Genomic DNA, 27,691 nt, shown 5'->3' with positions numbered 1-27,691 from the left:
GGAGATATTGCCAAAAGTTCACGTAAATTGCAGTATTTCGGTATTTTAACAACAGTTGCACCATCTACAGCTACGTAGTGTCTTATTTTTTATTGATTATATACAAAATGATTCATTACATATGCAATGTTCAATTGAAAAAAATCAATTGTTACCTATTCGTACGCATTACGATGACTGGAAACACTCTAAAAATACCCTCAAAATTTATTTTACTTTAAAAGTATGAATCACAAAATTTTATTACGTATTTGCTTTGTTTTGACAGAAGTAATAGAATAAAGCTTATTTTATAGGTTAAAAGAACACTCAAATTATTTTAGCAATCACGTATGGTTATTTTTAATTATATACCGGTATGAGACTTTGTTGATTGCAATACGTTTTGTTCCTTAAATTTTATTTGTTGTTTTCTTCAAAGCATAGTTTTGTATGTAAGTACACCTTTTTCAAGAGATGTAGGTATAGTACACCTTTGCAGAGTGTATAACCATCCCATTTCAGGCATCCCACTTTTGGAATAGGCTCTTTATCACAGTAATGTATTACTTTTTCGGGGTTGACAGAGCCTTTAAGTTTTCTTATTTATAAATGTCTCCGTGGCATGTTAAATTCATTGAACAGCAAGAAAGTATAGTCTTGTAGTGAATTTTTCATACTCTATTGAATAAATTATTTCTTTTGACCTCTAAAATGTAGGAAAATAAAAAAAATTGCGAAATATTTCCCTAGAAATGACAAAAAGTCTCAATGAAAAATACTTTTTTTCGCCTCCTCTAACAACGAGTGATAAAGTGTGCTACACTTGTCGATTTTGTGTAAATGATGAATGTAAATTTGAAAAGTTATCAAAAAGTAAGAATTTATAATACTTTATTTACCTGAGACTCCTACCTGAAAATCATAATATTTGTCTCGCAAAATTTAGGTTCTAGTGAAAGTGAGGTTTACAACGAAGATATTTCCAGTATTGTAGACGATTTAATTGATGACGAAGTGTCGACCCTAGAAGTTTCAGTGAGTAACTTGAAACACCTTACCAACTTGTTAAAATTTTTAATTTTTTGTGTTTTATTGTATTGCAATTGTGGAATTTAATTTTTAAATTATTGAGCAAGTCTACCTGCAAGTTGAACCTACACTGACACACCAATTCATTTGAAAGTATCAAAGTATATGTTTTCATTAAGCAGACAGTTGCAAAGTGCAAAAGGAATAATGTCTACTCTTGGAGTAAAAAAAGGTATAAAGAGAATAAAACCATCATGCAATAAGAGTGCAATAATTAAAATATTCATTTCACAATTCTTGAAAATTGGTGCGGTTTATTAATAGTCTTATTTATTTCTATACGGCACTTATTTCAGGTAAATCTTTATCACAAATAACTGAGAATTTAATAGTTAGTTTTTACGAAGATAATACGTACATGTTACCTGGAAAAAAAGATTATGTGACTGTAAAAAATGAGAATGGTGAGGCACAAAGCATACAAAAACGTTTACTTCTGTGCAATTTAAATGAACTGTATGCATTATTCTGTGAAGACTACCCTAATGAACCTGTTGATTTTTCTACGTTTGCAAAACTAGGGCCTAAATATTATTTGCCTGCTGGGAGCAGTGGTACTCATTTTGTGTGTATTTGTTCGAAACATCAAAATGTGACTTTGTTAATGGAAGGTAATGTATAAGTTATGTTTTATATCTACCCAACAAACACAATATGCACAGAACTTACTATTTATAAGTTTTCTAAATTAACTTATGTTTTGTAAACTAAAGTTTGTTTAAAAAAAGTATTAATTTTCAGGTTGAAACTCATCGCAACTTACAAAGAACGAAAAAACTGCTCTAAAAAACTTAAACGATGTCTTGAATTTTGTAACTTGTGATCAACAATCTTGTACTTCACCATCAAACTGTTATTTTAGTAACTGCTCAAAGTGCCCAGGTGTTGATAAGTTGCAAATTTTTTTGAACAAAATTTTTGAAGTTTCACTAATTGAAGAGGTCATCTATTACCAATGGGTGCCAACTCCTGTAATGACTTTGAAAAACATTATTGATAAGTCACATGATTTTATCCAATATTTTTGCGGTAGGGTAACAAAGTTATTGCCTCTTGCATTCGTTTCTTACCAGCAGAGTTTATTTTTCAAAGAATTAAAAAACAATTTAAAAGATAGTAAGTTTGTCATTAACTTAGATTTTGCAAAAAAACTACGCCTTTGTCGTCCAGTATGCTCCACCTGGCTTTCATTGGAACAATAACCAGGCAACAGTATTTACTGCGTTCGTTTATTACAAACAAAATGATTAAAATGGTAGTTATGGTTGTGTCGTAATATCCGATAATTTATGTCACGACGCCGTTGCAGTTCATACATATCAACAAATAATTATTAATTATTTAATGCAAAATTTCACAGTACGAAAAATATATTATTATACTGATGGTGCTCTACAGCAATTTAAAAACTATAAGAATATTTTAAACTTATTTTATCACAAAAAAGACTTTAAAGTCTTAGCAGAATGGCACTATTTCCCAACAGCTCATGGAAAAGGAGCATGTGACGGGTAAGGAGGATCTGTTAAAAGGTCTGCAGCAAAGGCAAGTTTAAGATTGCCAACGGACAAAAATATTTTAACTCCTTTAGCTTTGTATGATTGGTTGAAAAGTTATGGTAATTATAAGACCGTTCACTTTGCATACTCGGAGAAAACTAATTACAATAAAAATGTGAAAAAGTTGACTGTTCGTTTTAGAAACAGTAGCCGAATTCAAGATTTGCAGCAACAACATTGTATGATACCTATCGTCAATGAGAATATTATAAGATGTAAGGTTTTTTCGAGTAGTGACAAGCACTCGCAAACAAAAATGGAATAAACATTAAATTTGAATATTTCAGTTAACATTTTCAGTTGTTTGTAAATAGTCTATTAAATAACAGTTTATCTACAAGATATAAATTATAGATCATCGTATTAATTTGGTCAAAACAAAGCAAATACGTATAAAATTTTGTGATTCATACTTTAAAAGCAAAATGAATTTCGAGGTTACTTTAAGAGAGTTTCCAGCCATCCTAACACGTACGTATAGGTAACAATTAATTTTTTTTCAATTGAACATTGCATAGTAAATGAATTATTTTGTATATAATTGATAAAAATAAAACACTACATAGCTTTAGATGGTGCAACTGTTGTTAAAATACCGAAATACTGTAATTTACGTGAATTTTCGGCAATATCTCCGTCTATCTTTATTTTTTTTTTTTTTTTTTGCTACACCATGAAACTACCATAACCGGATTTGTGGGAGCATATTCTTAGCACACTAAGCTGACATCATAAATTTTTTGAGGCTGAAAGCTTGGATCGCATGCCCTTTTTTTCAATTTTCAAAGTTTAGTTTTCGATTTTAAGGTTATGAAATCCACTTTTGGGCCTTTAAACTATCTTTTTCTGAAAATTCAGGGAATTTCCGATTTTTGTGTGTATTGCATATTTTTACTAAAAATTGACCTTTCAAAAGGAATATCAAGCTCAAAATTACACTAAATCTTAAAAACGCCAAAAATTGAAAGTTTAGGGGTCCATAGCTCGCTGTAGTGACTTCTAAAAAATCTAAAAAAATTCATCGGCATTTGTAACGTTGTTTGAAATATATTCCTTAAGTTCTAGAAAGATCTATTTTTTTGCGCACGAATTGACAGAGAATCACACATATATATATATATATATAAAAACAAGAAAAAAATAAAGAAACCTCCAAGAAAACTTCATAAGCATTATTAATTGTTGATAGTTCTGTACGATGTATCTAACGAATGTTGAAAATTAGTAAGTTTAAGACAATTGTTTGAAATTTGAAATATTTTAAAAATTTTCATCAGTGTACATGTGAGGCTTCCGCCCTCCCTGAAAAAAAATGTGTGCACTCCTTTCAAATGCATTTTAAGTATATGTTAAATAGCAAAAACAAGTAAACATTAATAAATGCTGGAGATTCAGTAAACATAATTTAAGAGTGCGCATGTAGTACAGGGAGTATTAACAACTCACAAGTACCATAATGTGTAAAGGTAGAGCCATACTCTCAAATTGACTAGCATAATCAACTTTTCACGTGTGCTAAGGTCATTGCTTTGGCTATTGTTATAGCCTGTACATAATATAAGCCTTGGAAGGCTAATTAGGAACCACATACTGGTTATATCCACAAAATATAAATAAATGAAATTTTTCCTTATCTCGAGGATACAGACCCACTTAAGAATATATAACTAGTAAAATAACGAGGGTACAATAGCAAAAAAAAATTTAGAAAAATACAGGGGTAGTTCAACAAACAAAAAAAGTTTGAAAGAAAGAAAGGGAGGTAGTAATTTGCGATAACTAGTAGATAATAGAAATTTACAAAAACTGCTAGGATAAAAATAAAGGGCCCTAGTTATTACATAAGCTTTTACTTACATGACAGTATTGCGCAATAGTATACACAAACTATTTCGCGAAATTGTGTCCACGGGGACAGTACATGGAAATCCTCCTAAGGCAAGAAATCGCGTTGTCACACGAGGAGTGTCAAGAATCAGCTTCGAAAACTCACTCAGCCGAGCAAACACCTCAGAAAGTGCACTCTCGCTAGACATCGTAGAAAAAAAATAAAAGTTCTGTAATTTTAAGGGTAAAACAGCGAAGTAAGTCAGCAAGCATGTCCACGGCATGGAGAGAAGAAGCAAACAAAGAATATCCATTTAATCCCTTTTCAAAACTTTACCTCACAAGAGAAGATAGAGGAAGATAGAGGAGGAGTAGCAGGAAAATATAGTATTAGTAAATGTTAGAATGAAGAATACTAGAAAAATTTAACGACACAGGTTAAAACAAGAATACAGAATACACTGTCGTGAAATAATTTATACCTTTGAGCTCATCTTGATCAAAATATTAGTCATTGTAAGGCGACTGATCATCAAACTATCCGACTCTGCAATGTTCTCGAATATGTTATATGACCTCACGGGCAAGATAAGATGCTCAACCTTGAAACCGACTACTCACATACCTAATAACCAAATCATATACACCCGCAAACGCTAATGCGAAGTAGAAGATAACGTATTGAAACATATTTGAGATTAGAAATTTTCAAAAAAGCTGAAAAGAAATAATAATGATAATAATACTAAAATAATCAATAATATTCATACGGAAAAGAAAAAGCAAGATAATTAAATACATACATTATTACATAATTATATAGAGAGAGAGCCACATTCACATTTCGAACAGGGGAAAAGATAAAAAAAAAGTACGGTACATACGGTAATACACTGAAATAGATACTTATCGATGGAATATGAATAATGTCAGGACAGGTATTTATCACAGGGACTTTAACGCGTGTCTGTAGGCATAAACCAGAGTTCGTAACGAATAGCCATCAGTTTTATGTATTCCAGGGTACAATTGAAGATACTAGAGCAGCTTTGGTGGTCAATAACATAGATAAATAATTAAGTTAGTACTAACCACAGATTTCCCAGTTGGCTACAACCAGTAAAAATTGAAAAATCATACCAAAATAGACTTATCGTTCTACCTCTCGCTAGAACCCAAATTAAGTTCGATTTGCAAATAATTGTGAAAAAAAGTTGACCATTACGACCTAAAGCGGCTCAAAGATTCAGACTACAAACAATAAGCGATAAAATAATGGAAGCTATGGAACCCTCACATACGATTGACTAACCTACTACAGAAAATTAATAATCAACGTGAAATAAGAATAATGCTCTGAGAGCGGGGGGGGGGGGGAATTTTTAAATTTTCATTCGGAACAAAAAATAGGGACGATCGTAAAGCGTCAACAGATTTGCTCGACTTAGATAAAAATAATACACATAATCATAATCATAAATATCAATTAAGAAAAATATTAAAGACCTACAAAAAAGAGATAGTTGATCAATTGCAACTATAAATACACTGGATGGTTGCGTGAAGTAGTACATGGTAGACTGTGACTTTATAATAAATTCAGTCCTCTTCAGGGCAAGAAGACTAATACAGCCAAGGCTGATATCATCTGTGATTTTTAATAACTCCAAGATATAGCACTAACCATCCAGACCCTAGCTGGTTTTTCTAGGTGAAAAATCTCAAATTAGTCCGCTTAAAATAATAAACATATTTGAATTAACAATTTTAATGCAGAACAATCAATTAATATACCATATAAGCATCCCACTGCTAAATATAAAATACACCGATCCATACAGAATTTTACCCTTGTCAACAAAGCAGGATGGTCTAAGCAGTTGAAATACTTATGCTTATATATAGACAAAGCATAAATACATAGCCATAAATAATAAAATCAACACACACGTGGCCATACCGGCTCTCGAAGTTGTTAGCTGTAAGAAACTGCAAGAGTTATTCATCTGCAAACATATGAAGCCAATAAAAGAGATAAGGTAATACCACTCGCGAGATGCAAGGCTTATAGTACAACCCAACGTAAGCAATTGAACAGAATTTTCGGTCAAAATCGTAGAACTGCAAGACTCGTACTAGGCCCAATTCCACGCACCAAACCCTTGGGCCTTTACAACAGTACAAGAGAAATCATCGTTAATAGAGTGCCACAACTCAAACCATAAAACAATTTCATTAAAAGGCACAGGAACTCTATGGCTAAAAACAGACTGTGCTGCTAACAACAATAATATACAGTCTTAAGCCACCCTACAGTCCCCCTCAGCACCCCCTCTAAACAAGGTCACATTCTAACAGTTTTTAAGTAATTTTTAATGGAATAAATTTTGGTTAACCATTATTCATCCCTTCTCAACCCCCCACTCAATTTCGATAAGCCCCCCGGAAGCCCTCCATTGCCCCCCATCCCTTAACCACCCTTCTAAGGTTAAGTTATGTTGTTTTTAACTATATTTTTATCGGGTTACATTTTTGTTTAGCCACCCCTCCTTTCCCCTCCCCCTTTCATAATTTTATATTCCAATAACCAGATAATTCAATAAGCCTCTCTTATAATTTAAAAGAACTCCCTTTAGCCTTCCGTCAGCAGCATCTCTTAATAGAGTAAAATTATATGAGTAAACATGTCATATTTAATTTCATTACTTTTTACACCCCCACTGTCAGCTCTCCTAATACTTTTTCAGAAAACCTCTCAGCCTTCTCACAATTTCTGAACAGCCAGTTTTCACCACTTCTTAGCTCCATGTTATCATTTCTCATTCAAATGTAATAATTATTTTGGCTGTATAATTTATTAGCACATTTTCATACTGTCAGTTTGGACCTATTTTTTTTGGGTTAAATTTTTGTTTAGTCCCTTTCTACCCCCTCTCATAACTTTGTAACCCAAAAACCGAATAGTCTAACATAATTTTGAAGAACTCCCTCCAGTCATTTTTCAGCTGCATCTCTAAATAAAGTAGAATTACATCGGTTTTCATGTCATTTCTAGTTGTATGACTATTTGCACCTTCTGTCTCAGCTCTCTTTACAGTTTTAAGAAAGCCCCTATTTTCTAGCACATTAGCACATTTCTGCACCACCGTTGAGATAGTGCTATGGCACGCTGATTTTTTTCTTCTTAAATTTTCTAAAAGCGTTTTTATTGCATTATTGAATATATATAAGACCATGACATTGTATTTTTATACTTAATCAATAACAACGAATAAACTTAAAGAACATGTACCGTGGACCTTACTTGTAGCCTTACTGACCATGGAGAAGTAGAAATCTTAATAATATTTTATACATATGATACATATTTTTTTACTTATAATTTATATTAGTTACTCAATTAAGATTATTTCAGAAAAACGTAAGAAAGCTAGAATATAAGAATAATTTTTTTACATTAATTTCAATGTAACTTGTATGTTTTATTTTTTACGAATAAAATTTTATTTTATCTTATTGTTCACGATATTTTTAAATTAATTGCAAGGTGTTGTAATGGAGAGTTTTACATTTAAAGTAACACAAATTTTAATTCATTTTTTTCATTTATTTAATGTGATACTCATGCACTAGTCAATTTAATAACGTTCAGTTACTCACTATCAGAGCTTGGAATAGCATATATATCTAATTCAGGAATGATTGCATCTTCATACTGTAGGCTAGAATCTCGTATTAATACACCTTGTGGTGATTCGGGGGGTGTAGCCATTCCAGTCACACCACTCCAACTCCATAATCGCCTAGAAACAGTAATGATTGAAAATTTAAATAGTCATAAGTGTGAAACAATCGAATAAAAAAGCATTTAAAACGAATGAAAACAAAGAAACATTAAATAAACTAAATAGATTATTTATAGTTAGATCGATGAAGGTCTTACAATATGGAATTATAAGGAACAAAAGCTAGTAAGAACAAGTTTGCAAGTCTGTTGCTTATTGTTAGTTTAATACTGAGGAGTATGCAGAAATAATTTTTTTTTTAAAGTATCACAAACTTTATCAGCAAAATGAAAAAGTATTTATAAATAAACAGGAATGTAGAAACAAGTTCTAAGTGGATCGATGTTAAGTAAGAAATATTTCAAGCCTACGGCACAACCTTTAATATATCTTTATTATAGTAGTTATTTTCTGATCTTAATGAACGTAGAAAACTAATGCAACGGAAGAAAGAATTGTTTCAAAACATAGTTGTCAATTAGGAAACGATTGCTTTTGATTTTTAACTCTTGATATAATTAAAGTTAGAATTTTCTTAGTTAGGTTTTTGATTTATTGATTGTTATCCAAGAACTGAAGAATTCTGAACTGTCAACCACTTATATCGCAAGTAGCAAGTAAAGTTTTAAAGAATTGCTTCTATTTTAACAAACAGTCTCGAACGTATGATCAAAAAATTAATTTTTTAGTATACCATTAATTTTAAATGTAACAACAGTTATATTTATTAAAAGCTAACAATCTTTTTTTTTGTACAGTGTTGTGGGCATAGTCAAAAAAAGCCAAAGCACAGCTTCTGAGACAAAACGAATATAATCAAATTGATATTGGTAGATAGTTTGTTTCATGCCAGTGTTTCGAAAAAAAAGTAGTATAAGTTTTTCATACTTGGCATAAATTGTAAAGTTGCTCCTTCTAAGCTTATGCGACATATAGATTAGGTTTTTATTTAACAAATTAATTTTTTGAAATAATTTAACAGTCTTTATCTTGTATTTTTTTTGCAAATTTTGTTTTTTTAACATTTATATTTTTTATGCCATTTTTCTTCATCAATTTTTATCATTTTTTTTGTCGTCGTTTATTTTCTACTTCCTTAGCCTAACTGTTGATTTGGCCCTTATCCTTGATGACTGAAAATAAATTGATGCTTCAAGGGGGTACTTCTATTTATAATATACACCTTACATTTATATTTAGATTCTTCTATACATTAGATTTATACTTAAAATAGAAAATTCAAGAGTACACATTTTTTTAAATTTCATTTCTATTTGAAACAAGAAAATTCAAATTCGAACGCCGCGCGCGGGGAATGTGCGTCTAGTACGTTAAGAAAACGCTAGAGCGCGTTCACCCAAAGAAGAAAAAACCTGCTACTCAAAAGGAAACAATATTAGCATAAAAGGCACCAGCGCGCAGTGTACAGTAAGTCCTTTTCCAGCAAGCCTGGGACGCGGAAAATCCGCTGCTCACCCAGACCTGGAATTTTTCCGTGCACCGGTACATTACCACGACGAGCACAAAGGGAGAGAAAGAGACGAAGGTCGAGAGCTGAAAAGTAAGTTTGTACACCACCTACAGGTAATACTTCCACTAACCGGTTCCTACTTGGACTTTCGGTGCTCGACCGCTTTAAGCGTGGAGACGACGCATCCCCAAGTAGTCAAGACACTAGGGTTAGCGACCACGTTCTTGAGCACTGCTCAAGTCGTCGACCCAGGAACTTTGCCTAAGACACCCAAGGGCCCTGAGAACGACCTAACCCTACGTGACTTGGTAGGATAGGTAGTTACCTAACATTAACCTTTCGTGGGTGTACTAAAAATTCGTGCTAGTCTAACCTAACGTGTCTAAGCGGGGATATTAAAGAGGGAAAATTCAAATTGTCATTTATGTAGAATTTTCTATTAAACAAAGGCGGATAAATTTCAAGTAAATTCTAAATTATCGAGTATATTAGGTATTTAATTTTTTCATTATTAACGTAAATAATCGCGATTACTCAAATATAATTAATACATGTAGAAATTGAAGATACAATTTTCTTAGAATCATATGATTGAATAAATATAAGATAGTAAAAAATAAATTGATTGTACTTATTTAAGCAAACCTTCCCCTCCACGTATGATTGCGAGTTTCTTTTTTATAGTTTAAGATAAAAAGTAGACTAATAGCTGTTGAGATATTTATGAAATTGTTTATATGAATTGAGAATATTGTCTGTACCCAAAAAAGGGCAGGAATAAATTAAAAAAGATATAAGATTTAGAAAAATATTGAATAAGTAAAAAAAGACATTAAATTAATCAACTTAAGGGAATATTCAGGGAACAATGAGAATTCAATAAAGTAATGATCAAAAAACAATTGCTGTATATTGTGCAGGAATTAATTGATTATTTAACAGATAAATTTTGAAACTTAATAATAATTATTTTAAATATTTTATATAATCGTCAATCTGAGCAACTTCGCTCTTTTACACAGGGCAACGAACCCGCCCTGCGACATATAAACACTAACATTGTTTGTGTGTTGGTTCCTAATCTTAGAGTTTTCTCGGTACAAATAATATTCTTAGCCGATTATTACCACCACCAATTAACCGGGGTTATACTTAAAGAAAGGGAACTCGTAACGCTAGCAGAGCCATAAATCGGCTTTGTATGGCTCAATAGAAGTTGCTTGACATCTTTACTCATTAAATGATACTAAACGATACAGTCATGCAAACGAAAGCATTAAACTGATGTACTGGATGTAAAATAATGTGTGACTTAAATTCTAGCCTCACATCTACCAGAGCATTTTTTAATAACTCATTTTGTTATGAAAAATCAAGAACGATTAAATGGATACGATTGAGAAAATAATGTTTTCCTAATAAAGGCATACAATTATTGTAATAATATATATAAATTTGGAAGATAAGCATGTGTATTATATTCGAAATAAAGGTCACCTTAAGGATAATACTGTGAATTTAAATAAAGTTTTACATTTCTTCTATTGCAAAGATCAAACATACTAGCACTTACATTGTTCAGTTTTATGGTTAGTCAAACAGGGTTAAATAACGTAACGTGGCATTTTTAACTAATAATGTGTCCTACTTATCTAGATATGTTTTAATGTGTTATGTAAGAGGGGATACTCATATAATTCTCTAGTTTAAAAACTCGTTTCTATAAACTTGTATTTTTTCTGATAACTCAATAGACAAATTTTATGAGAATCTGACATTACTACGTATGGCATCAGCCTTTTAAGCTTTGATATTACTATTTTAAAATCTTCCCAAGTTACTACTTCCACTGTTTCAGCAGCATTGGCATTAACTGGAGCTAGGGGTCTGTAAATAATTTGAAAGTTTAAGTAAGCACTTTTTAGTTTTTTTTTTTACATACGTTGACAGTCTATTCTATTTTTGGACAGCCACTCGTGTCTTTATTAGCATGTAGCAACAGCGATAGAATTCGTATTTCGATTTAACATCAAGACTTGTGTCCTTTCCCACCCAGAAATTCTTTATATATTTACAAAAGTTTGTTTAAATCCTTAAGGTCACCATAATTTCGATACAACGCGTAATTATTATGCGTTGCAATATAATATGCATGCTTATTTTCCAAATTTACATTATGGCAATGATTGTATGCCTTTATTAGGCAAACATTATTTTCTCAATCGTATACATTTAATCGTTCTTGATTGTTCATAACAAAACGAGTCATTAAAGAATGCTCTGGTAGATGTGAGGCTAGAATTTGAGTCACATATTATTTTACATCCAGTACATCAGTTTAATGCTTTAGTTTACATGACTGTATCGTTTAGTATCGTTTAATGAGTAAAGATGTCAAGAAACTTCTGTAAAGCTATACAAAGCCGATTTATGGCTCTGCTAGCGTCAATTTATTCTCAGTCATCAAGGATGAGGGCCAAATCAACAGTTAGGCTAAGAAAGTAGAAAATAAACGACGACATAAAGAATGATAAAAATTTATGAAGAAAAATGGCATAAAAAATACAAAGGTTAAAAAAACAAAATTTGTGGAAAAATCAAAAGATAAAGACTGTTAAATTATTTCAAAAAATTAATTTGTTTAATAAAAATCTAATTAATATGTCACATAAGCCCAGAAGAAGCAACTTTACAATTTATGTTAAGTATTAAAAACTTTCAACTAAAAACAACAATGGTGATAGAAACAAGAAATCTTCGCTGAAATCTTGGTCGATAAGTATTTATCTAACAAAGAGTCTTGTAAAGGCTATTAAATAAAAAAAGTAATAAAATAAAATTATATCTAATAATAGGGAAAAATAAAGTATATCGTGGACATGCAAGGTTTTACGACACCGTGTTATGCTTATGTTCTCAAAAAACTAGATATATTTCTACTTAGTGCTTACGATACCTAAGTTCAAGCATTTTTTAAGGCACTTTCTACCCAGCGAAGATAACCACAAAATTATAAGCGTGAAAACTCACACCTTAAACTTGACAATCATAGATACACTAACTGGAACTAAGGAAAAATTGAATACACAAAAAAAGGAGACTTTATATGAGAGAATCATAAAAATGCTCTGAAGTTACTTGTTTTTGGAGATCTAAAATAAAAAGAGCTTAAAATGTCTATAATTAGCTACCAGTTAATGATTAATAGGTGCAATTCATGGTTTAGGAAATACTTCGTTAGAATGTAATAAAAATGTAAATAGTAAATAACGAAATAAAAATTTTTTTAAACAAATAATAATGAACATAAGTTTATGTGAGAAAAAAGTGCAAGTCATAAGAAAACTCACTTTTATTTTCACCATGCCAAATTTATAATTAACACCACTCAATCGAGATTAAGCTAGGGCTTTGTTTTTGTTCAATCAGTGGAGGTTACCAGGATTTCAGCCAATGGAGGCCCTTAGACGGTAATATTATTTGTTCTTTAAAAACCGGATGCATCCTTCATAAAGCCTTTTAAAATGATAACTAACCACATTTAATTAATATCGAAGCAGAACAAGCGTAAGCGGTAACCAATAACAGTAATTTAAAATTTTTTTCAAATTGATTTGTGTGAATGTATATAATTTATAAGTTGTGACAATTTTATTAGAAAAAAGAATTTCGTATTTATTATTTTTAGAAGTTCTTTTTTAAGTTATTAATAAAAAAATAATGTGGACGTTATGAACGCAACATTGAGACAGAAAATATTATAAACGAGCTGTTTTTAAAAAAGCGTTAAAAATATAGTATAGACTTTACATTGCAAAAGACTGTCTTAATCAAATATTTTTAACGCTTTTTCTAAGCCGACAAAATAATGGCATTATCTAAGGAAAGTCTATATGTACAACATATAAAGAACGGAGATGGATCATCAGTGTAGAGCCAATTCATACAGAAAACGAACGCACCATAGAAATTAAATCCACCACTACTAACACAACTAATTTACCACTCAAAAAGAAGCTTCAAATTGAAATGTAGAAAAGTATAAAAACATTGTCTTCAGATTCTAATTTTAAAGAAACTAATTTTACTGAAAGAATTAAACAGGAAATAAATTTATTTGAAGCTTCAAATTCCAACCATGACTATTATTTAGATCAAGATTATAAGTATTGATTAACGATTCCTCCAACCTCTCTTGAATTGGAACGTGCGTTCTCTGTAGCTGAAAATATATGCAATAAATTAGGAACCAGATTAGGTGATGATACACTAGACTTATTATTATTTCTTTGATCATACTTCAGCAATTGAAACAAGAATTTGAGAGACTGAGCAATATTATTCTTTAGTACTGCTAAATGTTACATGATAATATGTCATGTACGTTACATGACAATAATAACTATATCATATGTACTTATTTAAGTTTAAAAGTAGTTATGTACAGTTATACAGAATGAGAAATAAGTTCTTATGTATGAATTATTATTTAATCAACTCAAAGTACAATTGAAAATTCGATTTTCACATGACCTTTATTGCTTTTCTTAATAGTCCAAAATCCCAGGGATTTACCGGGATCCCGGAATTGTTTACTTATAATACTTAAATCTCGGGGTTGGAAAAAGGTTTTAAGATCGAGATGCCTAGTGTTATGTGACTTATATTTCATATAATGTAAGCCCTTATAGGTCACCTAAATATACTTCAGTGTACCTACGAACAGTCAACTTTCATTCTAACTTAGGTAATAACGACTTCACCAAGTTAATCGTCCGAAAAAGTTACAGTTATTGTCCTGGAGAGTGCCACCAGACCCATTACCGTGAAGTACGTTGATCTACTATACTGAACCATAACCTGTAAATACTCATACCTTGAAGTGTTTTACTCAAACTTATCTTTAGCGATGAATCACTGGGCTTACACGTCATTAATTAATCTTGTAAATGCAAGTAGTGTGTGTTTTTTCTGTTATGTACTTGTCCTGTTTTTCATGTTTAAATGTGAGTTATGTCTGCTTTGAAAAAAGCTGATTGTGTACTGTCTATTATTTGTAGAGAAGTATAAGAAAAATGAAATAATTTTTTGACCGATAAATTTGTTCTTAAGCTCAGTTTTTGTGATAAGTGAAGATTGAATTAATTTCATTAAGTAAGTAGGTTGGATATTTTCATGTCGTCTTTTACACGAGCATACTTCTATTAACGCTTTAACAACTGATTTTTCGAAATTACAAAAATGGACTACCTGCTGTCACTTGAGCTGAGTCACGCTCTGTTGAAACTGATAAAAAATACAAATTGTATTGTCAGCAAAGATTTCGAAGTAAATTCGTGTTTTCATCATCAAGAATAGTATTTTACTTATAATATTTTTCCAGGTCCTGAAGAGTGCCTAGCCTGCCATTAGTTATGAAAAGACTGCTCATGTACACTACAAAAACATAAGCATGTACAAGGACCACGTAAAGCTTCTATGCATGCCTTGTTATAGATACACAATTTCTGACTAACCAATACGATTTTAAACCATCTATACAGAGATATAGCTAATAGGGGTATCCCTTCTAAAAATGTTCTTAGGCTTTTTTATGTAGTCGTCACTTGCATAGCTGTAAACACAACAATAATCAGTGAGACTTACTTTTCAAGGCTGATATTCCTCATCTATATCGTAGAAGTATCCCAACCTGTTCAAGGCTTTTTTTTATGCCATAAGTGAAGTAGTTCGTCACTCAGCCTGCAGACAAGTTTTTTAAATATGATACTTTATTGTCAGTTTTCTCAAAAATATTTCTTAGATCTCAAAAAAGGGCTCATACAGACGTAGCAGAAAAAGTTATGTCAGAATGGCTCATAGTGATTAAAATCTTGAAAAAGCTAAGCCAAGCTAAATAAAGTAAGTTAACTAAGTTAATTATGACTTGTATACATTGATTTTATTATCATCATTTATGAACATCCAGTAATATCAAGTTTAAATCTGACTTATACTTTAAAACTGGATTATCTCAATTTTAAATAAATTTTTTTTCTAGTGCAGTCAGGCTCATTGAAAAAATACTGTTTTTAATAAAAAAAATTGACAACACACTTGTGTGTAAATAAATATGTCAATAGTAACACAAACAAATTTTGTGCTGTATCGACCATTCCTAATCTGCTTTAATTTCTGCTGCTAGAACATTTGTTTGGCAAGCACAGTGTTAACATGTATAAAATTCAATATAAAAAAATGAAGGTATAATAATACTCTTAGAAAACATGGTTAATTACAGTTTGTATAAGATTTTTAAGAATTTTAATTTTGACAACGCTAATGGCCTATCTAAAATAAAGTTAATGTGTCTAAAAAAATATAAATAAAAATTTTTTTAGAAAATAAGCTTCACACTTTAAGTTCTCAGATAATGCAACGTTACATTTTAAAATAGGATTTACTTTCTTTTTCTTAAGAAGTTAAAATGATTTAAGACATATTTCATTTAAAAAATCAGTTCAAAATTTAATCATCCGAAAAAGCCAAACACAATTGAATAAATCATTTAGTGTGAAAATTTACGTGTATAACAGTTAATTAATTGAATAGTAACTCATTTTACAGCAGTGATATGTTACATTTTGTACAGTAAAATTGAGTCATCTATTTGGGTGATTCTGCCGTAACTTGCTCAGTTCGACTTGAAAAATTTTTTAAAAAGAAGTTGGTTCAGAAAAATTTTTTTTCATGGTATTTCTACTGTACACAACATCAGTAATAAATATGTAAAGCGATGCAACTATAAAATTTGCTGGTCAAAAGTTATTCGAAATTTTATAAAACTCTCTTTTCATCGATTTTCGAAAAATTGTATCACTTTTTAGCACGTGTAGCTAAACTCCTTCAACAGTTCAAGTGTTCTTACTGAGCTGAAATAAAAGCTGGGATCAAGACCTATTCATTAAGCAAAAATTTTTTTCGATTTTGCGCCTCCCTTAAAAAGTTACAGCTATTTCAATGTGATTTTGGCTAAAATTCAGTATTTTTCTTAAAATCACAACAACTTTTTATTTGGGGCGTGAAATTAAAAGATTTTTGTTTTAATCATTAGGACTATGTTTTTGCTTTTATTTAAGTCCAGATGAAGCTTCCTAATGGAGTGCTCCACTTGGCTACCAACGTTGGAAGCAGCACCACCGTTTTGGCATTTGTATAGCAAAAAAGTACCAATTGAACGAAACCCACATACATCTCGTCTTTTAGCCCAACAGTGATGAAAAAAAAGTTTGGCTGAGATTGATTGCTCTAAAATGAAAAAAAAAACGGCAGTTGAAGGTGAGGTTGGGTCGGAATGGAAAAATTTGGAATGGAATTTTCAAAGTTCATAGTGCTCGTACGACTCACAGACGTATTACAATGATTTATCGACCCATAATTTATTAACTAGCCTCAAATGCAATAAGAAACTGTAGTTTGCATACCTACACACGCACACAGAGCGGTTATTCCATGGGGGGTCGGAACGGAATGAAATGTTTGTACGCGCGAAATACGCAAAAAAAAGAGCTTGGCTACCCGAGAAGTAACAACTTCAGACACTAATATTGTAAAGATTTATTTATTTTAGCCCTATACTTTGGAAAGTGACCATTGGTTGCATTTCCAATCTAAAAAGTTACTAGTTTGAACTGATTTTTGTTAAAACCGCGATTATGGTACAAATATACAGACAAAATGTATGCAGTGAAAACTCACTCGTCTTTGACAATTTTTAGTGTGACAAAGGTACAAATCTAATCACTAATAGCTAGAGTATATAATGCTGACACGTCCAAGTGGCATATGAGCCTTATTGTTTACTGGTGAGTGAAGCTTTTGTGAGTGAAATCGAGTTGTGAACATGGGTCGGAATGAAAAATTTGACTCTAAATGATCGATTATCTCAATAAAGGGATCAATATATTGGTATAAGATAATTTGATAAGGAAAGTCGATAACATTTAACACAATTTGACGTTTTTAAAGTTTTGGATTTTATTACGGCACGTGAGTATGAGTACTGGACACGATCTGAGCATGTTACAGCAGAATTACCTAGTAATAAAACTTACTTTACAGAAAAAATTAACAATCTTCTATGACATTCTATGGCAGAAAATATATAAATATAAGTATTCCTTTTATTAAACGATATTGCTTACAAAGGGGGTAAAAATGTTATTGTAGTAAGAATGTGCATGTAAATTGGTTGTAGTTTCAATAAATATTTTTATATTTAGTAAATAAACAAAAATCAACAATTATAATAAATGTATAACAAAGATGAGAAAAGTACAAAGTAAAGCAATTGAATGTCATGGTGCCAGGCTAGCCAGTACAAAGGTACTCACTTTTATAAAATCTTCTAAATATTTTAAAACAACTGCTTACTCCGACAACATCTCTAACATTGAAATAAAATTTGCTACGTACGCTGACACACTCATTCTTACAATAAGTCACGTATGTGACACCAACAATATTTGTTTAAAAGATGGCCTAAAAAATTTTGAATTTCATGAAATGAATAATTAACATATTGTCAATAAAATATGTTGCAAGCGAGATAATGGTGTATACGTTATTAATGATAGTTAATTAAATCATTTAAAAAAAAAGTAAAAATTTTAATAATAAATTAATAAAAATATAATTAATATTCATTAATTTACAGAAGAATTTCTGCTAAGAAGCATTGTTATTAAAGTTTTAAAAAAAATTATTTATTTATTCAAAAAATAAGTTAATCCAATAAATAATTCGTTCATTTATATGATTTGAAATTACCGCAAATTAATTAATAGTATAGAATGATAAACAAATTTTAAATATGTGTTGTAGTATGGAGGAGAGGGAACTGGCACAAGATGGTGGGACACGGTGCGGTGCTGGACGATGTAAAGGAGATCGGTGCAATGTGGTAAGGCGTGACGAGGTGAGCGAAGAGAAAAATGGAAAAATGTCACCAATCTGAAATCGTTGATTCACTCTGGTGCACAGAGTGCGCATATAGAAGTATATCATTAAGAAAATTTTGTTTACCTAAGTCTGGATTCTGTCGAGAATAGTTAAAAATTGTGTATTTATTTACAATCCTTCTTTACCTGACTACAGAAATCAAAAAAAGTTTGTGTAACATAAGAGAATACATATCTTTCCATATTATATAATTATTGAGAAGCAGCTTTCCACACCCCACCCTTCTATCTTGTCTAGCCCCCCTTAGTCACCCTTAAAATAAAGCAGAATTTATTGTTTTTCTTTGTAAAATTAACTACATTAAAATTTTCGTTGGAATGCCTTCATCGATTCTCTACTTCCTATTCCCGTATCCCACTCACACTTGTCTTTCGACCCCAATGCCTCCCTGATCACCACTCAAAATAAGGCAAAATTCTCTTGATTTCTTTGTAAAAATAACTCAGTCAAATCTTTGTTACCCCCTAAAATCTACACCATCATCAAAATGTCATGCCCCTTTCCCTCGTCACTTTTAAAAAAGACAAAATAAGGTTAATTTTTTCCCCTCTTCCCTCGTCACCCCTTATATTTTTCATGTCTTTCCTTACTTTCATTAAAAAAAAAAAAAAGAAAAATTACTTTTATTCGTTTTTCTCCCTCCTCAACCTTTTTACCAAATAAAAAAAAAGTTTTTTAACTTTTTCGTAAAATTAAAACAATTACATCTTGGTTAAAAAACCAAAAACAGACTTGTATGACGATAATATTGAGTATTATAAAAATAGAATTTAAAAGAGATTGTTCCGTGGAATTTGTCCAATTTTTTAACATGACGCAACACTAGAAAATTAACATCATATTACATTTATAGAGAGATTGACAAGTTATTTTTGCAATAAAATTAAAAAACAGGCTTCAATGCGTGCATATAGGTGCATACTCTCTAGTTTTCCTTGTGCTTACTGTGATAAATATCCTAAGGCTTCCAAAAGCGACGCAAAATTTTCATTTTCATCTTGTGTCTTTTTTTACACCACTTACGAGTCAAATAGACAGGCATTTTAATCTTTGTTTTGTTGTTTTTATGTAGATCATTTTGTAAAATAATTTTAACAACTTATACAGATGATATGATAAACGTATGAGTAACAATATTTTATTTAGTGGTAAAATAGTAACAACTGTGGAGCTTATCGGTAATCAGTCTTGTTGTGAAATCATAAAATCATGTCCTATTTTTTAAATGACAGCATGTTTTTTATATTATATATTTATGTATCGTTACTTTGAGTAGTGAAATAAACATTATAGTTCAAATGCAAACATGCATGTCATTTGAGAAATAGGGCATGCAGTAAAACTAAAATTTTCTTAAGATGAATTTACATATACTGTAAGAGCATTAATTTTGTATTTTTTAAGGCTTCCCTTGTGAATTTTATCCAAATAAACACTAATGCTCAATCGGATAAATATTATAATCAAATATCCTGTTGAATAGTGCAATCTCTCGCAAAATATTTTCTGTTTATTAGTCACTATCACATTGAATTTGTAAATATATCACTTTTAGATGTCCTTTGTGATATACAATTGACTTGGTTGTAGATTAATAAAGGTTTTTTTAAATATAAACCTAAAAACTCTTAGACTGAAAAACTCGCTTTTCGTACAAAGTCAAAGGTAAACAGGCAGCCTTTTAATAGGAAGCTTATGACATTTACAAAATATTTTTTATATGGCATATATCATTAGTTATCGGATTTTTGGAGGTTTCAAATATTTTAATTTTTTCTCCTCATGTCTTTTCCTAAGACAATTAATATGTTTCTAAGCAGTACGTCCTTGAGCATATTTACGCCTTTTTTAGAAGCCATCACAGTCCTCTTATAAAAAAAGATAAAATTTGTTTGTGATACTGCTGTGTGCTGTTACGCTGTTATGTGATAGAATTAAGGAAAAATGTCGATATTTTTTGCAGTAACTTTTTGTCCCCTTACTACCACACACAATTTAAGCAAAATCAGATGTATACTCTTTACAAACCACAGCTTACAGCAAAAAATTAAACTTAGTAGCAACACAGATTTTTTTGATAGAATCATCTTATTCAATAGTTAGTTAACAACTAACCAAAGTTTTAACCCCATCTCTATTGTAAAAGTTGCTAAAGCACAGCCTATCGTACGGAATACCGTTGTTTCTCAGCATTTCTCGACAAATTTTACTTAAGATAAGGAGTAAAAGCCTTAGTAAGTTGTTAAGCATCTATTAAAAAAGATGGTCCCGTCCAAAAAAATAGCATGTTACTGTACCACAACTTTTTTAGAGCCACTTTACGAAAGTGCTTTTTTTCGCATTAAGCTGTGGTTTGCAATAAGTATACATCAAATCTGACTACATTTATGTGTGGTCGTTGGTGGACAGACAAGCTGAAATTTTCTAAGGCATAAAAACTTCGTTCTTTTAACAAAATTAACAATAACCAACGCAAAAAAATCAGGTTTCGACATTTTTACCATTTTTTTTTCGGCCATTACTGAAAATCAAAATGTGTTTGATTTTATTTTAAGAAGTTTGTTCTGTAATCATCTACTAAAAGCAAATTTTTGATTCTCTAAACTCAGAGTTGAGGATGCCAAAAAGCTAATTATGTCATCCTATTTTAGTACAGATTGCATCTTACAAAAAAATTCTTGTGATTGGATAAATATTGTTTTTCGAGTCTTACTTTTTCCTATAAAATCAAGCGTTATTTTAAACAGTAAAATGTTTTGTTTGTTAGGTAAGTAAGTCGGTAGTACTGTTTCCATGATAAATATATTCATATACTAGCGGCTCCTCCGTCTCGGCTTTTCCCGAGACTTACTAAATGAAACACTGTAGTGTTGACATGTCTAAGAACAAAAATATTCGTCTTTTAAAAAACATATTGGTTCGAAATCCATACAGTTTATTTGATCAAATAATAAGCTGTAAAAGGTGAAAAAAAATATAACTATGCTAAAAAGTACTGTGTGTTTCTTATACCATAAAATAATCGTTGGCCCTAAGGGCCGTTGATTTGCAGTTTCTCCCGTATAATTAATATTATTGGTCGATTTTCATACTGCTGCTTCAATCTCGATGAATGTTCTGCGTCAGTTTCTTGACGCTTAAAATTTTAATCGTTTAAAGCGTTTGCAGTTTTCATTCCAATTCGCTCTTTTGTTACTATATGCATGGATAAGACTTTTGTGAGCTCTAAAGGCTGTTTTTTGTCAACTTTGTTAGATTGTAATGTATTTGTTAGTAAGGTAGTTCAACGTCCGATCGCCTTAAAAAAAAACCAGTGAGCTAAACTTTTTTTTGACTCAAGTCTCCAGCAAATGTGAGTGCCTGGATTTCTCAGGGTGATCTTCTCTGACCAGCTGTTGTAGCATCAGACTGATCGTAAGGAAAACGTCAACGTCTGAAGCGGAAGAGCTAGTTGTAGATATATTTTTCAAAGTCTTCCGGTGTTACGCCGAAGACGTTGGTGTCTGACGCACCTTCTGTTTTTGCAGAGCTCAGTTATTTTCGTAATCTAAGGTGGAGAGATTGATTTGTGATGCTTGCCTATTGGAGACCTCTATGGGTATGCCGTTGGGACTTGGAAAGACCACTAGGAAGGAGGCTGTTGTGGCTATCCGTAATCTTCAGGGCTATCTTTCCTGACTTGCATTTAAAGTAGAAAATTATCTGACGGCATCAGGCCAGATAGTTGAATGGCCACCAAACTGTAAAGTGGAGGAGCAGGTTGGGCTCTAGATAGACACGTCTTCTGGTATTCCCTAGGAGACGTTGACGTTCCGAGCCACTATTTTTCCGCGGCATTCGATGATCTTGGTAATCAGTGGCAACAACCGATTCGTTTCACTTGCCCCTGAAAAAAAATGTCATCGTAGCCGGGATGCCCAGCTGCACGACTAACTACTCTGATCTTGGTCCACTGCCGAGGAACGATTACGATTATCGACATCTCGATGGGGCAACTTATAACCGCTTTTCACTATCTTTGATTGCGGGTGGCTTTAATTTTACCTCGATGCCACCTAGCGGATTCTACTGAACAAAATCACAAAACTAGCTTATTTAAGCAAAAATTTAAGCTCATTTATCGCTATTGTTATTAACTTTTTCAAGAAAAAAACTATGTGAAAACCATCTCGGAATCATCAAGAATCAGTATGCGAAATTTCAGCAAAATTGGTTCAGTAGTTTTCACAGTTAGCGATTATAACGGTTTCAGCGACTTTGCTTTATATATTGGTAAGATACTATTTTGACTAATTATTTAATGTACTTACTGAAAGAACAAGACCAACTGACTACAAGTATTGACGTTAATACTTCGAACTCTAACACTTTAGGTGCTGGTGGCCTTTAGTATAATAGAATCGTTGTAAAACTGTAGTTTCAAATAAGTTTATTGTTCATCATGAACTTTCATGATTTACTGATGAGATTAACTGTGTGACGAAATAGAAAAATAATGTAAAATAAAGATTTTAAAAAACCTGTAAAAAAATCATAACTTGATTACTGCCTACAATTCTGATCGAATAGATTCTTGCGAGCAATTGCAACATGGTTATGCTTACATTACAAACATAAATAATTGTATAAATTAATAATTTAGTAACTACTTGCTCCGAAAAGTGGCTTTTTATTTTTATATTTGTCACTAAGATGACTGCTTTCTTCTAGTATTGCTAAAAAATTCGTTTGTTTGTTTTTCTAACACAAAAGCTGCTTTAATTTTTTATTTCTAAGATAGCTAGGTATTGTACAAAGCTGACAATCAATACTATTTTCAACATTTCTCTTAATTGTGTACTAAATAAAATATTTGATTACAAACACAATAAGTCCTCTATCCATTACTTTTACAAGAACTTCTGTAAGCATCGTTATGATTACTTTTTTATGTCATAAGTTACCTTCTGATATAAAACTAGATTATTATAATATTATTTATACATAATACCATTTGTACATAAAAACTATTTAGAAAACCCTATACTTTTATGAACATATGGAACATGCATTTTTAGTCTTAGATTACTTAAGATTTATTATTTGCTTCAATTTTACTTACTCTCCTAATGGACCACGGCACTCTAATCCACTACCAGACTCACTATCTTCTTCGTCATCATGATTATCATCTTCTTCCTCTTTTTCGGCGCGCTCCTTATTTTCTAATTCTGCTTGGGCACAGTTATGTACCCCAAGAAGTAAAGAATAATCCATCAGATGTAGGCGTGTCAGAAACTGAACATTAAAAAAAATGGTAGAATAATACAACTTATGAGAGGTATTGCATTGTAAGTAAGATATTCAAATAAAAAGTAAATATTAATAAAGCTCTTTAATACTAGTTGTGCAGAATACTAATTCTAGTCTTGCAGAAAGCTCAGTTTTTGTGATAAATTGATTTTTTGGAGACAAGCATTGAAACGTTTAAGTTATAAAAACCACTGTATTAAAGTTTTGCAAATTATTACTAAACGTATACCCTTCTTGAGTATTTAGAAGTTGTTAGAAAGACTTTGTAAATAAAACTAACCGAAAAAACTACAACTGTACTGTATGTGTCATTCGGGGGTTTTCGGGCGTACAATATTTCTTACGATTAAATACACAATGAAACTTTGGACTTCCTCAAAACAACACATTGAAATAAAGATGTAAGCCAGACATCACAGATAGTACAAACCATAAGTGGGAGATTGTATAGCTCAAGTGAAAAATGTGTCTTGTATAATATTAATTACAATTGTTGTTTTGTGAAAAAATTATTAATATGCAAACTGTTTTTCTAACTTAAAAATATTTTATTACCTACAATCTAAGGTTTTAACGAAACAAATATCTTAAAAGTTAGTATTATTCGATTATTGAAAAAGAAATAGGACTAAACTGAAAAACTATTTGTATTAAATAGTACTAATTCAAACTTTATTATACTATCTTCATTACAAAAAAAAAATTCTTACGTACCAATCATGTACCTTAACTGACACCACACTACTCTTAAGTAAGCTGGCTATACAAGTGAACGTTGATAATCAAACGCTTACATGTATTATGTTTATTGTACATGTTTACAAGCTTTATACAACCAGAATATATTCACAAAAATTATTGATTTTTATAATCGCTGTCTACTGTAAGTGTATTTTAATTTTGTATTTTGTAAAAAAGGGCTTCGTTTCATACAATCATCAGAATTTTTGCCGTCTTCTGATCGAATAATCTTGTTCTGCTGTTTTTCCAGTATGCCGAGATCTCCACGTAAAATAAAACGTAGACCAAGTAGTACTGAAGGTAGGCCAAAAAAACTGAAAAGGCTTAATAGCACTAAACAAGGTAGACTCACAAAAATTTTGTAAGACGGACTTAAGACGGACTTAAGACACATTACAAATATCAGTTTAGTTGTGTTAAAAAAAAGAGAAAAAAAATTTACAGATTTGAGGAAATGTTCATTAATGCATACACACAGAGGAAACTGCTTTATTAGGAATCTGGTTATTCAGCAGAACAATACAAATTTTTGCGCCAAGACCTCATTTCTCGAAATTGTTACTAATACCTATGTTACAGATCAAAACGGGTATGAACAAAATGTATGTATAAACCTCATTCGTATGGCACTCTTTTTCACTGTGGGTAGAAAAAATATGATATTGTACGATGTGAAAGAACGTGTTTGTATTCATAATTTTTTCTGAAAAACAATAGTTTTCATTAAAATTATGCAAAACACATTTTTCGCTTAAAATTTTGTGTCCAATGAAATCGTATTTTTTAAATTTAAAATACATCTTTTATAAAAATTGGCCACCACATTGGAATCGCTATTTTAAATTTCTAAAGATCCAACTGTACGTTTGTAATTAATAGCCCACAAAGGTATAAAGTCTATAGAAACTTTATGAGTACGATAAATTTCTCTTTTATGCGTGAAAAAGGTACATTTTTTTCAATATAAAAAAAATAATAATTTATTTATAGGTTTTTCTCGAAAACAATAATTTTCATCAAAATTTTACAGAATACACTTTTTACTTAGATACGTAAAAATAAGACATTTTTTAAAGTTGAAAAGAGTAATGATGTATTAAAACTTTTTTTCGAAAACAATAATTTCCATCAAAATTTATCAAAATATAGTTTTTACTTAGAATTAAGTGCAAAAAGCGGTGGTGTTTTTTATAATTAAAAAATTTGATGTTTTTGATAACTTGGCGGCCATGTTGGATCCAATATTTTGTTTTCTGAAGTTTCAAGTATAGAATCATATTAGACATTATCTGATAAGTTTGTATACTTATTTTCATAGAATTTCATTAAAAGAATATAAAATTATGCAGCTTTTAGCAAAAAAGTTGCATTTCTAAGTTAGTTTCGGAGAATTTTGTAATTTTATGCTGCCAGAGCCAATGTTTAGACCATTTTTTCTATAATCTACAAGCTCTTAGCTACAGAATAAAAAATCACATCATGATTCCATGTTTTATTATTGAGATATTTTATTTAGGAAAAAAGAGCCGTTTGGCATACTCACGGCAGCGATCAGGGCCCAAACGAGAGATCACGAGTTAGTTTTGAGCTGAGCACCTCAGTGCGAGCAGCAAGAGTATGGGGTGTTGTTGCGGGTTAATTCGCAAAAGAAAAAAGGGTTTAAGAGAGAGAAAGAAAGAGAAAGTTTTCGAGGAGGGGTGTAGAGTGTCGAGAGAAGAGTGTGCGCAAGTCTAGCAGTTGCTGTGTTCTTCCAGGATGACGAGGTCTCCAGGTCAAGGACGATGGAAACAGCTCAGACAAGGAAAAGAAAGTAAGAGAGAGAGATAGAAAGAGCGAAGCCATAGGACAAACGACCAGCTGGAGGACTCCAGATGACATAGTGCTGGGTTGGATCTGCTGACGTTCGACTAGGAGGTGAGGCTAGAGAGGTAAAGAGTGAGAGAGAGTAGCGTAGACAGTGAGAGTGAGAGAGAAAAGTCGTGTGTGGATAGACTAGACAATGTGTACGAGAGACCGCATGATGCATGCTAGGGAGTGCCACCATTGTTCGTGCGTTACACCAGGTGTGTGAGAATAGATAGAACAGTAAAGAGAGAGAAAGAGAGAGATGAGGACTGAAAGTTAAGTTGATGACGAGAGAGAGAGAGAGAGAGAGTGAGAGTAGCTTCTTTGAGTAGAGTAGAGAAAGACAGAGAGAGTGTGCAAGATAAGAGAGCAAGATCGAGCAACACAGAGTAGACAGAGAGAGAGAGAGAAAGAGAGAATCAGTAGAATATAGTAGTGTATGGGATTTTGGAAGGAGTGTAAGTGTGTGTATGTTAGCATGGAACAAAGACAAGCAGAAACCCTTCCTGGCCCAGGAGGAGCAGGACGTATCGGACGTGCGGTCGTGACTCGCGTGGTGCCAGGTAGAGTCGCTGCAGCACAGTCCAGGTGACGATGTAAAACGTTGTATCGTGTATAGTGTGAGGAGATACTGTGTATTAGTGTATTAGTAATTGAATAAAGAAATCGTTAAGATAGTTGCTGGTGTTAAGTTATTAATTCTCCCCGTAGAACAGGAGAACTCCTTGGCTAATCTCCCTTTTTTTGAAGAAGAAACCCAAGGTGTACGAGGGACAAAGGTGACGCACGTGAAAGAGATTTGTCAACGCTGCATCGGCGCCTTTTTTATTTCTAGGTGCAGAAACGGAATTACATATCTAATATAATAATTTTATCCATTCATTAATTAGAAACGTTATTCTAAATCTACTTCTATTTTAGAGGTAAGGTCAGGAGTCATGCTCAATTAACATTATAATGTACAAAAATTATAATAAATAAATTTCTTTGTACATCGATTTCGACATATTATAATTTCAATACAGAAATTTTAACTTTTTTTTACTTGTTGGTAATAAAAATTTTAATAATTTGAGACCAGTAAGATTCAAGAGTAAGAA

At 31.6% G+C, this 27,691-nt stretch overlaps 1 protein-coding gene across 6 annotated transcripts in view; it reads right to left on the bottom strand.

Annotated features, from left to right (window-relative positions):
* Positions 1-27,691, bottom strand: part of PIP4K (phosphatidylinositol 5-phosphate 4-kinase) — a 541,345-nt gene that overhangs the window by 21,292 nt on the left and 492,362 nt on the right. For 5 of the 6 annotated variants that reach the window (XM_089594386.1, XM_089594383.1, XM_023390965.2 and 2 more), the window contains 2 exons: positions 23,815-23,990; positions 8,118-8,260 (listed from right to left, as the gene is read on the bottom strand). In XM_089594386.1, the coding sequence (XP_089450512.1) occupies positions 8,118-8,260; positions 23,815-23,990 (319 nt within the window). The remainder of the gene's footprint in view (positions 1-8,117; positions 8,261-23,814; positions 23,991-27,691) is intronic. The other variant, XM_089594384.1, reaches the window with a different exon arrangement.

This window comes from Copidosoma floridanum, unplaced genomic scaffold (genome assembly GCF_036245765.1).
Source record: "Copidosoma floridanum isolate Cflo_tuat_1 unplaced genomic scaffold, Cflo_Japanese_pri ptg000021l, whole genome shotgun sequence".
NCBI lineage: Eukaryota > Metazoa > Arthropoda > Insecta > Hymenoptera > Encyrtidae > Copidosoma > Copidosoma floridanum.
The sequence above is the reverse complement of the archived record's forward strand: the minus strand, read 5'-3'. Positions and strand labels throughout refer to the sequence as shown.